At 44.9% G+C, this 14155-nt stretch overlaps 2 protein-coding genes across 2 annotated transcripts in view; one reads left to right on the forward strand and one right to left on the reverse strand.

Annotated features, from left to right (window-relative positions):
- Positions 1-13171, reverse strand: part of Tdrd9 (tudor domain containing 9) — an 85609-nt gene extending 72438 nt beyond the window's left edge. The window contains exons 1-2 of the mRNA XM_055593076.1: positions 12945-13171; positions 364-470 (exon numbers count right to left, since the gene is read on the reverse strand). Coding sequence (XP_055449051.1) covers positions 364-470; positions 12945-13171 — 334 coding nt within the window. The remainder of the gene's footprint in view (positions 1-363; positions 471-12944) is intronic.
- Rd3l (RD3 like) lies at positions 6012-11136 on the forward strand. Its single transcript, XM_055593083.1, has 3 exons — positions 6012-6310; positions 6629-6916; positions 11076-11136. Exons 1-3 carry the CDS (start codon positions 6012-6014, stop codon positions 11134-11136), a joined length of 648 nt encoding a protein of 215 aa, XP_055449058.1.
- Positions 13172-14155: the final 984 nt, after the last annotated feature.

The following is a 14155-nucleotide window of genomic DNA, read 5'->3' on the forward strand; positions in this document are numbered from 1 at the left end:
TCAGCTTCGCAAGTGCTGAAGAAACACTTCAAGTATTCTTGATTAATAGTAAGGTAAGGGACCATTATTTAACCTTCCAAAGAACAGACTATTAGATAGACTTTAGATATTAAAGACAGAAAAAAAATTAACTATAATAATAATATTAACTATAAAAAATTAACTATAAAATTAACTAAAAAAATTAACTATATAATAATCTACTATACACTCATCCCCCCAAAATCTTGAATTAAAAAGCCATGTAAGTTTTGTTTTGTTTTTACTTTAACCAAAATACTGTATTTCTTAAACTTTTGGGAAGATGATGTTTTGATTTAACACATGGACTATCCATGAGACATATTTAGGGCACCTGCTCACCTGGCCCCCGGGGTGGCTGGTCCTGGCCATATGTGTCAAGCTCTTGTGCTTCCAGCTGTCTGTACTTGTTAATATACTCCATTTCTGAGCTCCTCTGGCTGAGTGACCTGCAAAGAACAAAAAAAAAGTCTCTCAACTCCTACCCAAGAGGAGTTCCTGGCAGCTCTCTCATCAAAGCTGGGGACATACAAATACTCAGTTAACAATTTTAAATGCTCAGATTCAGTTACCAACTAGAGCTGAATTCAAACAGCGAGACTGCAGTGCTGCAGAGACGGCGCAGCAGTCAAGAGGCTGGGCTGCTCTTCCAGACGACATGGGATCAGCTCCTAGCGTCTACCCACGTCATGGCTCATGGCCATTTGTAACCCCAGTTCCAGGGATCTGACAGCCTCTTCTGACCCTCACGGGCACAAGGCACAAAAGTAGTGCCACAGACATTCATCATACATACAAGCAAACACCCATACTCGTACAATTAAAAATAAAATTTAAAAAGCAATAAGAATTGATTTCCTTTCTTTAACTAAGCTGACAAAAAGAGCATGTCATGTCAGACTATGGAGGAGGAGGTGGTGATCTAAGCATCCCTCCGACATAGGACAATCTGCAGATGTACCGAGGCCCTAGGCACGCTTCCCCTACAGCCTCCCCGTCTTCCCTAGAACCCTGCAGATCTACACAGTGAATGAAGCCATGTGTACAAGCATAAAGAACCCACCCAATACACAGACACGTGTGGAGCACCAGCCATGTGGAAGGCATTGTCTCAGGTGGCAGAGAGAGCACAGCAGGCCAAGCTGATGGCTTGTAAAGTGCCACCCGAGTGCTGCTGGCGAGAGATACAGAGCAAAGCTTTCCAGGGAATTCTGTCATCTCAGCACTCAGGAAGCTGAGGCAGGAACACTGCCACAAGTTCCAGCCAGCTTGGGCTACACAGTGAGTTCCCGACCAGCCTCAACTACAATAAGACACTGCCACAAAGGAAAAAGTTCAGGGTTAAAGACAGGCCTCAGTGGTTAAGAGACCAAGGCGTTCTTGCAGAGGATGATGGGATCAGCAGATCCACACTGGGCAGCTCTCAACTGCCTGGACCTCAGGCCTCCATCCTCCTCAGTCACAGGCACTCGTACGCACAAATACACACACACACACACACACACACACACACACACACACAATTTAAAACATAATAAAAGGATTTTTAAATCCAAAAATAAAAAGTAAAATAAGAATCCCCAGGATGAAAGGGTAACTTTTCACAATATTCATAATTAAAAGCTGTAAAAGTGTTCAACTGTCTTAGGACCAAGCTAAAACTATAGTACATCCTTAATATGCATTGTCTTCAAGAATGCCACAGTTCTTATTCACACCAATAGTTTTAAAATGCCCAGAACATTAACTGAAATAGACAATTGCCATAACATAGCATGACGTATATATAATAGCTTTAAATATAAAAAACATCAATACAGCATATATATCATTCTACTCATCAAAACTGCTTTATTATCAATGACTAATTTCTATACAGTATCAGAGAATATCGTACACTACACTGAGTCTTAAATTTGAGACTCAACATTATACTAATTTTATGTGCCAACTTGACTTGGCTAAGGGAAGTGTAGACAGCCCGTGAAATACCTCCAGCAGGGTAAATTCAAGGCCAGCCTGGTCTACACAGACCAGCCAGGGTTACATAGTGAAACCCTGTCTCAAAAAAAAAAAATCAGAGGAGGGGCATGGAGTAATGGGGAAGATGTTTTTGTTTTATTTATTTGTTTACTTGCTTTTCCTAAAAGCCAGGAGTCACTGAGAGTCTGAGCAGAGGGGCTGGCTTGCATTTGTTTTCTGGGAGCAGAAAGAGCCCTAGATCTGCAATGGGAGTCCTGACCAGAGTGGGACTGGACAGACGCCCTCGTGCTCAGGACCATGCTACTGCAGGTCAGATACACCCTCCTGAAAGAGGCTGCATACATACTGTGAATGACATGGCACTACTTCAAGTCACCTAAGACTTTAAACTATTTAATCAGACATAGCCTAGAAAAATAACTGGGGCTGGAGAGATGGCTCAGCAGTTACCAGCACTGGCTGCTCTTCCAGAGGGACCAAGCTTTCATTCCCAGCTCCCATGGTGACTCACAACCAATTCGTAACTCCAGTTCCAGGATGTCTGGCACCCTCTTCTGGCCTCTGCAGGCACTACACACATGTACACAGACATACATGAAGGAGGCAAACATCCATCCACAAAAAAGGAAAAAAAGACAACCATCAAACAGAAAATGACCCAATTATTCCATGCCTTCCATACAAAACAGCTTAATAAGTTTCTGATGCAGAAGTAACCCATTCACCGACTTTACACCACAGTTGATAAACTCTCCTGCTAATCTGGTTTTACCCTGATAAGCATCAAAACATAATTCTTAAAAGGGAATCACCTTATCTTGCTACAAATATGTTCTTTAAATATATGCCAGTACAAGATACATTATAGAGAATGGCATTTAGTCTTTACTTCACTCTGAACAGTTTCATGAGGAAGGGGAAAATGAAATTTAAAGCAATGTAAGTAGCACAAACCAAATACTAGATAATATGTTTTGTACTAGTAACTTCAGAGGAAAAAATACTCAGGGTGAACTGAGGTGGTAACTGAAGCTCTGTGAAGGTCAGGTGTGAGCAATGGTTTCAGAAGCTGGACAGATGCCCAGCAAGCGGAGTGGAGAATAGATGGCCTTAAGAAGTCCTCTAAGGTCATTTAAGCCTCTGTTTAAAGGCCAGGTGCTGTGGCTTATGCCAGTAATCTATTTAAGAGGCTGAGGCAAGAGTGCAGGGGTGAATCTAAGCCACCTTGAGCTATGCAATGAGACCCTGACCAAAAATCAACAAATAAATCTCTGTTCAAAAGAATTGTCCCGACCAGAAAGTCCTTCCCTGATGCCCTCATCCAGCTGAAGGGAGAACTGCAAGAATGTTGAGGAACACAAGATAACCTGTGTCTTACACACATTCTCTTTCCCTTAGAAGGGCAGCCCCATGAAAGCAGGGACTAGACCTGTCTAGTGAGCTGAGTCATCCCCACGTCCTAACCCTTTAGAATCATAGGAGACATCAGTAAGCATCTGTTGAGCAACTGAACACCAACACATATAGGAGATATAGCAGAATTTAATCAGAAAGTATTTTAAAATTGGGAAAAAAGGGGAAACTAGAACAAATTAAAAAAAGAGAAGGACCAAGGAAGAAAATGTTGATGAAAAGTGAGCTTAAAAAACAAACAAAAAAACTAGATTGGACAGCAGCTACAAATAAAAGAGAAAGAATACGCATTCGAGAAGTCACTATATCTAATCTGGGGGTGGGGTGCAGCAGAGTGGCATGTACTTTAATCCTAGCACTCAGAAGGCGGAGGCAGGTGGATCTCTATGAGTTTGGCATCAGCCTGGTCTACATACCAAGTTCCAGGACAGGCAGTGCTACGCAGTGAAAGCCTGTGTCAAAACAAAGCAAACCTGAGAGGCAGCAAGCGGGCACAGCAGTGTCGAGCAGGTAGCTTGGCACTGGAGTGGGTCAACAGGGAAAGCTGGATACAGCCAGCGATGTAAGACTGAAGAGGGCCTAAGCAGAAGTCAGGTCTGTTCTCCTTTTCCAATGTGTGCGACATTTTTGTTACCTCATTCAGAGCAAGGAGCTTTTTAAAGAGTAACAAAGTTGTTCAAAGGAAAAAGTTGTATGATTTGGTACAATTTTAGTTTTTAATTTGGAAGGACATTCTGTCATGATAAACTCCACTCCCTTCTTTCTCCTGCTTTCACAGGCAATACACTGTGAAAGCCTTCTCACCGAGGATAATGAATCCTGACGTCTGGCCTTTCCCAGACATAATAGGAACTGTAGCAAGACTACATGTCACTCTTGATCACACATGGCACACAGGTCTGATGTGAACAATGTCCATTATTCTTGGTTCATTGGGAAGAAAAGCAACAGAAGAAACAGAGTATAAAAGGAAAAGCTAGAATGTTATCACCTCACAGAAAACGAAGACGCAAAAGACCTTTTATATTCTAGCCACTATTTGACAAGTGTCTAAACAGAAAAATGTACAACAAAGCCCAAGGCACACCAGCGCTCACCTAAGCAGTGCTTATAAAGGTTTCATCTGCACCCCTGAGACTTGAACTCTGTACGTAGTCATGGGTAACCTTGAGTCCTTCCCCCATATCCCAAGTGCTGAGATTACTGGAATGTAATACTCCACCTGGTTTATGCAGTGCTATGGACAGAGCGCAGGGCTTCATACATGCCAGGCAAGCACTCTGCAATAAGCCACACCCCACCCTGTGTAATTCTATTTTTAATTTTGTTCTTTTCACACCTCTGCTTTCACTGATAACTCATCACTGTCTTACCACCATGAACAGAGGTCATCAAATATACACTACAGTTATCTACCAGGGTCCAGGGTGCTTCAGTTCCCTCCAGCATTTCCACTTACTTCAATAGACAGATTTGCTATTTTATAAGCAATGAATGAATGTAGAATGTAGCATTTGCTAAGTACTCCACACATGACTGATGCTTTGCCCATTTTATTCAGTTACAATAAGCTTTCACAGAGTATTATTTTGCATGTAGTCAAGTCTGATCTACTTTTCCTGCTTTCATTAGAGGGGACAGTGACCTGGCTTCCAAATGGCCTCAAAGTTAAGCTGAATAAAAGCAGTGTGGTTATTTTTAGAGCTCTACAGGCATAAAAATACAGCATGGAACTGTGACCCACAGCTACGCACAGCAAAGCATCACACCATGCGACAATCTTTGCCTCAGCTAGTAGCATCTGTGGTGCCTCAGATGCCTGCTTTTCACTCCATTTCTAGAGACGCTGCAGCATGCATCTGGGACCAGCATCCATAGCTGCCAGCATCTTCTTCAAACAAAATAAGCTACATTCAAAAGGTAGACGATTAAATGTTTTGTGAAGATGAAAGGTTTACATATATGTATTTCTTTTAGCTTAGTTACAGCAAGGCAAGTTAATGAGCATTCTCTCCAAATGAAGACAACAGAACCTTATTGCTAACATAGAAAGTTGTTTGTTTCAAACACAGTTCCAGCGGGGAAGTGAGCAGACACATTCCTTCGCCGGACGACACCTCCAGGAGAATGAGACCCGCCTGAGCGAAACAGCCTCACCTCCAATTCAAGCAACCTCTCTGGCAACATTCTCACAAGAGCTGCGTGCGACTCGGCAGGTAAGCTTTATGCTTTCTGTACAAAGAGTGAGTCAAAGTGTTTTCAGACAGCATTTTCAACACATTAATATTTTAAAGACCCCTAAAAACTTCTATTAGCAAGTGTTATTTTCTGAAATTGTTCAGTTGGTATTATTTGATTTCATTTAATTTCTGCTTTATTTTATGTAAGTATTTTCAAAGCTTGGATTTTAGCACTGACCTAAATAGAAACTGAAAGACTTTAATCCATGTTCTAATCTTATTTTGACCTGCATGTCTAACCAGTGAAAAATTCATGTACTTTTCTGCTAATATTAAAGAAAAAACATTCACTAATAAAAAAAAACCATAAAAAAATTTATGCAAGTAAACATTTAATATCTCCACAGCCTAAAAATGCCACTTTTTAGCTGGGTGAAATGGCCGAAAAATGATTCCTACAAACAAACACACTATGCTGGATCAGACGTAGTGACAAAGACTCTGCTTCGGGAATTAAAATGGCATCTAAAGGAGCGTGAGAGGTTAACACAAGAGATCGAAAATGAACAAAAAGTGAAAAAAACAGGCGTGGATTACAACTGGCTGAGAAACTACCAGAATCCTGATCCGACCATCCCAGCTACCGAGCAAAGACAGCTGGAAGTTCTCTGCTCACAACTGCAGCCTTGTCAAACCGGAGCTGTCCTCAGCAGGTAAAGTTCTATGTTCTCCTCGGGTGTGAGTGTGTGTGTGTGCGCGCGCTTTAAACTAGAAAGTGCCCAACACATACATTCTTCAGTCACATTGCTGAATGCCCACCTGGTACCCACCTGTAAAATCCCTCTGGAGAGCTTACTGGTAGAAATCTAGTTTAATTACAATCAAAGTTTCTTCACTAGAAGCTCAATTATAATGCTTTTCTGTTACTCAAAAGGTAAGTACCTAGGACCCAATTACATAGGTAAGCTGCATTTGGGAGATGGAGTACAAAAAGAGAAATTTCTAAATATTCATCCCTGTATCCCCCTTAGATTTCGAGAACTTTTGGCAGAAAATGATGTACTTCCCTGGGAAATTGTCTACATCTTCAAGCAAGTTCTGAAAGACTTCCTCAGCAGTGCTGACAAAGAGGGTCATCGTGCTGGCCTGTGGGACTCTGCCACCTGTCCCCCTGCCCCTGCGCTCCCAGATGAAAGCTCTGAGAGGCCAGACAAAGATGAAATACCCACTATTTCAAGCTATGTAGACAGAAATGCCAAGAACAGGTTCCCACCATGCTCACACAGAGTATGGAACCTGCCGTACTATGACCCACCAAGGTAAGGCGTTGCCAGGACTACCTTACAGTCAGAACTCTTAGCACTAAGAGAGGAAACAGTGACGTGACCCCAAGTTTCTTTGCTTCAAGGTCAGAGGTTAAAATTCCTATGCTGCCAACCGGGTTTAAGCAGTATTTTTTCTAACCATTCTAAATACTCGATATTTTCATTGAAAAGTGTGCTTTTAACTAAAATGTTGCGTAAGCAATTGAAGTATTTTCTTATACATGTCACAGAACTAATGAAATTTAATAAGAAGTTTGACATATTCTTTGTGAAGCTTAATTAACCTTGACCTTTACTGAGAGCCCGTGTGCAGAATAAATGATTACTGTGAACGTCTCCTTACAATGCAACACCGAGATCTGCCAACATCCACTGCATGACATCACCCTTTGTGGACAGGGTCAGGGGTCAGGGGCACGGAAACGGCCTTCAGGTTAAAAGCACAGCAGTGCATCCCCTGACATCTCAAGAGAAGTTCGCTAGTCATGGGAGGAGTTTAATAATCATGCCCTTTGAGCTAGGCATGGAGGTCAGCCTGGAGGCAGGCAAGCTGACTCATGACAAAAGGGGGATGAAAATGCCCAGAGTACCAGAAAAGGCATACTTAGGCTCTGGGCAACATCCAACAAAAAGAAAAAAGAGAAAATGCCAAGCTCTTTCTGAGTTCTGACTCAGATCCAACAGAACCTCATAGCACCTCATGGGGACTGGTATAATCTGATTTCTAACCATGGTTAAACAAATACAGGTTTTTATACCTCAAGTTGTTTCCTTTGCTAAATTTAGCAAAGGCAATCTTTGCATTCATATGTGTTTTAAGTAGCTAACACCACTGGGGTGCTTTATTGAAAACAGTATGGACACAGCAGCTAAAATTTTTAGCCTGGAATAGAGAAAATAAGTTCGTCCACAGAAAAACAACTGTACAGCACTTCACACAGCACTCTCAAAGTTGCCATTACTAGCCAGACCAATTTGTTTAGCAGTGCTAAAGTAATCCTACAACCTGGGTACTATGTATAACCTCTCATTTAATCCAAACCTTGTATATCTGAGATGTTATTGTCACCTGATGAAGGAGCAAACAGCTCAGACAAATTCAGTGCCTTGCCAAGCACAAGGTAACTAGCAGAGCTGGAATCACATCCAGCCTGTCATACCCAGACCCCAAGCTATCTTCTGCAATCCAAATTCAAGTAACAGTTGACCATCTGACATGCCCTCCTGAACGCTTACAGGAAGCATAAAATCAACATGCTCAAAACCAAAGTCTCAGTAGGTTTGTTTGTTTCCTAAAAGAATAGAATTCAAGGGGTAGGGCAGCAAGAAAACAGCTCAGTTGGTAAAGTGCTTCCGTGCCAGCCTGTAGTCCTGACTTTGATGCCCAGAATCCACAAAAAAACTGCTCAGCACAGTAGCATAAGCTCTAAAAGCAAACACAAGGAGACAGAGGGGGTGGATCCCTGGGGTTTGCTGGCCAACCAGGCAGCCTACCCTACTCAGTAAGCTCCAGGCCAGTAAAAACAGGGCAGCTGAGATGGCTCAGCTGGTAAAGGCACTTGCCACCACACCTGACAATCGGCTCCGATCCCTGGAATCCGGAAAATATAATGACAGAGCTGACTCCTATGAGCTGTACTGATCTACACACATGTACCACAGCACACACACAAAACACATGGCACAATTCTTCAAGCTCTTCCTCAAATAGCATTGTCTGTGTCAGTAGGTGACAGGACTACCCGCCCATCCAGTTATACAAGCCAGGATCTCAATCATTCCGGTTCCCTGGGGATGGGGAGAGATGACAGACAGAAACACACACAAGTACAAAGATGACTGGTAATGCTGGTCTTTGGTTAACACAAATAACAAAAAAGGGAGTACCAGAAGTGTTTAAAAAAGGAAAAGTGTTGAAACTGAGAAATTAGGAAAGAAGGCAAAGGAAGAATTCTTTAGCTGTGGAGATCACAGGAAACTTCTCTGAGAAGCATAGAAACAGGCTCTGGTCACAGGAAAAAAACAAGAGGAGAGCAGAGAGAGAGCAGACCACACCACACAGAAGAGCAAATGCAGAAGCTGCAAGGTAAGAGTGGGACGGGGACCAACAGCACAAAACACAACAGTATGAGCAGACAGCTCCAGCAGATGATAGTAAACTGACCAGACAGCATCAGTAGATCACAGTAACCTGAGGCAAGTACTGCATGGAGTGACGCTCTGTAGGCCACAGTTAAAAGTTCAAATTATGTCCAACAGCAGCACACTCCAGAAAGGCACTGTGTATTCAGCCTTAGGTGTAAGTGTTGGTGTGAGAATTTGTTCATTCTATAAATAGTAACTAAGCATTGGCCTCATGCCAGACATTCTTCTAGGTGCTAGAACAGAAAATCATGAGAAGCCAGAACAAAGATGGAAGGTTCTTGCAGTCACGCAAACAAGAGCCCCGATTTCTTCCAGGATGGTAATGTGTGAACAACAAGCCACCCTCTTTCTTGGAAATGCATATGGTACAGTTGCCAGGATAATTCTCGCTTTTAACTCTCATTTGACTACACACTTACATATCCTCAAAAACATCCTAGGAGGAAATCAGCCATGGCCAGGAGAATAAGGTGTATCTTATGAGTCAGTCAAAGCAGGAGTGAATCAGAGAGCTGTCAGCCCCAAAGGCAAGAAACTCTGCTTCCAATCCTGGCACCTATTTCCCTCTTCCAAAGGAGCCATTCTTCATCATTTGTCAGAGGGACAAATGGCTATCTGTGGTGCCTATCAGCATACCAAAGTGCGTGCTAGCCTCCAGGCCTGCCAAGCACCTGCCACTCTTTCCAGCTCTGCTCACCCAACCTGCTATCCTAAACTTCTCCAGACTGTGGGCTTCCCATGCCCTAGCTTCCCATTTCCACGTAGCCCTGCCCGTTTGGGCCACTGGCTCTCTTGGCTCTCTCTCCTTTGACTTCCTCTCCTGGTCCTGCTCTCTTGCGCATCCCTCTCCTCGAATGCCCTGGTCCAATCCGCTGACCATGTTTAGTCCACCACCTTCTCCCCTGCTCTGAGCCCCGCCCCCCAGCCTCTGGCTGTATGCTCCCTCACACCTACAATAAAAGCCTTCCCTTCAACCACACCTGGGAGCAGCCATGCCCCACTTTATACAGGCACAACTCTTCTGCCTAGAAGAGAGAGCTGACTGAGTGTAGCCACTCGAGACCTGAGACCTAGTAGGCATTTCATTCGTCCAAATCCCTGCGTGTCTAGTGTATGTCAGAGGCTGCAGTCAATGCAGAACACAGTAATGATCTACCCTCAGGCTTAAAAGAAAAGCACACACACTCCCAGCCGTGAGGACTCGGGCCTGCAATCCCAGCACCTGGGAGGCTGGGAAGGAAGAGCGCATGTCTAAGGTCATCTTATAGTTAAAACAAGAATGTGTCTCAAAAAAAGTCCCAAATGCAGCTGCCATTCACACCTGCCCTCGACCGCCAGGCTAAGCAGGCCCTGTTGGCACAGTAGAGTGCTCAGAGGACCACCTGTAAGAATATACACTCATAAAAGCAAGCTCAGGAACTACAGTAGGCCTATGAAGAGACGGTGTGGGAGTCCAGTGGCCTTCTGCCAACAGCACACTGACAGCGTGGAGGATAACTTGCTTTATTCAAGTACACCAATTAAAAAGAAAGAAAGAAAAACGTCTGGGGCCAAAAAGAGGGCTCAGAGGGTAAAGACATTTACTTTCAACCCGACAAGCTGACTTCAATCCCAGAGCCCAGGCAGTACCAGGAGAGAACTCACTCCCTAGGTTAGCCTCTGGCCTCCACACGCATGCCGTGGTACACAAACCATGCAAAGACACGTGTGTATGCACATACCACACAGTAAATAAATGTAAAAAAGCCAATGTTAATTACACCAGCAAAATCCCTTTTTCCAAGACTAGACAGATGGCTCAGAGGCTCAGAGTACTGACTGCTCTTCCCCAGGTCCCAGGTTTGATTGCCAGCACCCACTTAGTTTCTAACCATTTATTGCTCGAGTTCCGTGGAAACCAGCACCCCATCCTGGCCTCCTCGCGCTGGGCACTCACATGGTACAAACACATACAGGCAGGCAAACACTCATGCTCATAAATTTTTCCATGTTTCGCTTATGTTCACAGGCTGCAGCACACACCTCTGGGGAGTCAGAGCCCATCAGGGCTACTCGCCACAGGAAGTTAGGCGTGTCACTTTGCCAACCAAACCTGCTTTTCCCTTTACCAAATCATCACAGAGGGTTAACTCAAAATCTCCATAACATTAAAGTGTTGACTGAAGGATTAAATAACGAAGCTGCGATTGGGCTGACTGCTGGCTACCTGCTGGGAACACTGCTCTCTAGATATGTCTGTTTAGAGGCCAGGAGGGCACTGCAGAGAGGTGCCATCTACACCAGCATTACTCAAAAAAATGTAGCTAGTAACTCATTAGGGAAGTTAAAATGATTATGGCAATCTGACCAGGTAATCTTATGCATGCCATATCTAATTTTTTAATGTACCTTAACTTTTGTCACTTCAATGCTCTGCAAATTCACGTTTGATTTAACAAGTCTTAGTGTCCATAAAGAATTGAAGAGTTTTAAGAATTGTTCCTTAGCAATTAAAATGACAACTGAATCTATGCTTTCAGTTTCTGACAGAGTCAATAAATATTTAGTGCCAGTATCAAAATAAATGTATTAAAACATTACATTTCCCCAGGGAGGCCTGAAGCACTCATAGAATCTTAAATTGAGGCTTTGGTACAAGGTCATTTACTAGAGTAATTCAAAGAAATGAAGTGAAAAAACTATAAACAAAGCCTGCACACACATACCATTTACCCACATGGACACACACACCTAACACTAAAATTGAGCGAGGAGCCAGCATTCAAACTCCTTGCCATGCATCTGCTAAAATGCACAAGTGTGCTAAAACTTAGGTCTCCACAGACGTCCCCAGCAGCTTTATTCCTAACTGCCAGAACTTGGGAAAAACCGAGATGTCTGTCAGTAGGTAAATGATACATTCAGCCAGTGGACTCTCAAGCTCTGCTAAAAACACCATAAGGGTACACAACTTCAACTACATATTACTAAGTGGAAGCAGCCAGTCTCCGGGGGCCACAGATTGTGTGGATTCAACCGCTCGGCGTTCTGGAGAAGGCAAAACATGGAAACAAACAAACAAAAAGGACCCAAAAGTTGAGGAGCAGTAAAAACGGGCAGGGCGTGCTGACTTTTGCTGCCGATGACGCCAGGGTGGAAATGGATGTGCTCGGTGTGAGAAACCACACTGCGTGTGCGGTAACAGCAGTGGGAAGTGCAAAGGGAGAGGACGTTTTGTTAATTCTGCACAAAGTCCCGCAAACCGACAATTAACGTCAACAGTCAGAGTGTGGGGAGTCTAGAGAAATGGGTCAGGGATTAAGAGTGTATAGCGGTGTTGCGGAGGACCCGAGTTCCATTCCCAGCACCCAGGTCAGGTGGCTCACAGTGGCCTAGAGGGTTTCACTCAATATGAACCTTTAGGAAGGAGGGCAGGCAGCGCCTGGGTCAACGAGATGCCTCTAGTGAGTAAAGGCACTTACCAGCAATCCTGACGACCTGAGTTCAATCCCAGGAGCCGACATGGTGGAAAAACCTACTAACAAGGTCTCCTGGTACAAATATATACATACACACATACACACACACATACTGAATCCTTGCAATGAATTTTTTAAAGCAGTCTATGAACCTGGGGCTGGAGACACCTATAATCGATTTGGTGAGACGGAGGCCTGAGGATAAGGAATTCAAGCTTATCTATGGAGACATAATCAAGTGAAGGCAGGCTGGGCTACCGAAGACCCTGTTTCAAAATAAACAAAATCAGGCTGGGAATTAAACACACCACCTAATTCCCGGGGTGCTCAGCTTCTTGCAGGTTTACTGGGGGCTTGGGCTAGATGGTGCTCTCCACCTGCTTGCTGGCCCTCCTGGCCCCCAGCCCCAGGCTCCCTACCTCCCGAAGGCTGAAGCTGGCCGGGCCGGTGCTGTGGCCATGCCTGGACCTGGAACCTGGGCCTGAGCCGCAGGGGCCTCGCTGGGGACCTCATCGGGGCGCTGCACCTCCTCCCGGGCCGCCTCGGCAGGAAAGGCGGGCGGCAAGCCCAGCAGCTCCACATTGGTCACAGTCTTGCCTATGGTGAACCAGTCGTTTATCTGGTCGACTGTGAGCTTGCGCAACATCCTGGGTGCCCAGGAGCTGCCTCAACCGCCCGACTCCAATGGTGGCAGAGTAAAGCGCCCTCCCCAGCGCCGCAACGACCGTTCCAGAAGCCCCCCACCCCTGCACCCTCGCTGAGGCCATCCAATCAGAATGTGCCACGCAACAGGGTGGGGCTGGGCCCTGTGTGCACGTGGGGGCCCGAGCCTCGTGCCCACAGAGATCTGTGGGCAACCACTGCCTCCCCGCAAGGCCTGCTGGGACAGCTGGAGTCAGGGGACCTGCAGAGGCCAGTGATTATGATTTGATGTTGGAGTCGGCTTAGGTCAGGTGGATACTGATGGTATTTACTGCACTCACTTGATAGTCCATGTGGGCCTGGGAGGCCCACCCTTTTCTGAAGGGAAATGGAGGAGGAGGAGACACGGGACTGGGGTGAGAGGAAGGAGGGGAAACTACAGTCGGGATGTAATATATTCGAGAAGAATGAATAAACAATTAAATATTTGTTTGTTTGTTTGTTTGTTTGTTTGCTGCACTCCCGCTGCGGGCCTTACCGCAAGGACTTCCCACAGGACTAACCTCAGCTGGAGCTGGGCCACAAGCCGCAGAGATTATAGCTTTGTGCTACAGGGACAGCTGAGCAGTCGCTGAACCAAGGTCGCATTGCCCCTGAGTGGGCTAGTTCTTGGTGTTCTCACGTGACCCAAAGATCAAAGCTGAAGGGGACCACTTGAATCAGGCAATTTTTAAAAGGCTTGTAGGCCCTACGTCAGATCTCATGCGAAGACTCCTGGGTAGCTCCTGAGCCGTGGCCCTTGGAGCAGATTTGACTTTTTCACGGAGCAGTTTGAGGTTCTGGGATGCGAACAGCTGACATCATTTAGCAATGAGGGATCTATTAAACAGCATTCTTCATCAAGCAGGGGAAACTGCTTAAATTTCACCCACCTTTTAGCCTCAACATGCAGCATTGGGCACTTTGAATGAATCTCATGGAACAGCCC

This window comes from Psammomys obesus, unplaced genomic scaffold, assembly GCF_907164565.1.
Source record: "Psammomys obesus unplaced genomic scaffold, mPsaObe1.curated_primary_1811, whole genome shotgun sequence".
NCBI lineage: Eukaryota > Metazoa > Chordata > Mammalia > Rodentia > Muridae > Psammomys > Psammomys obesus.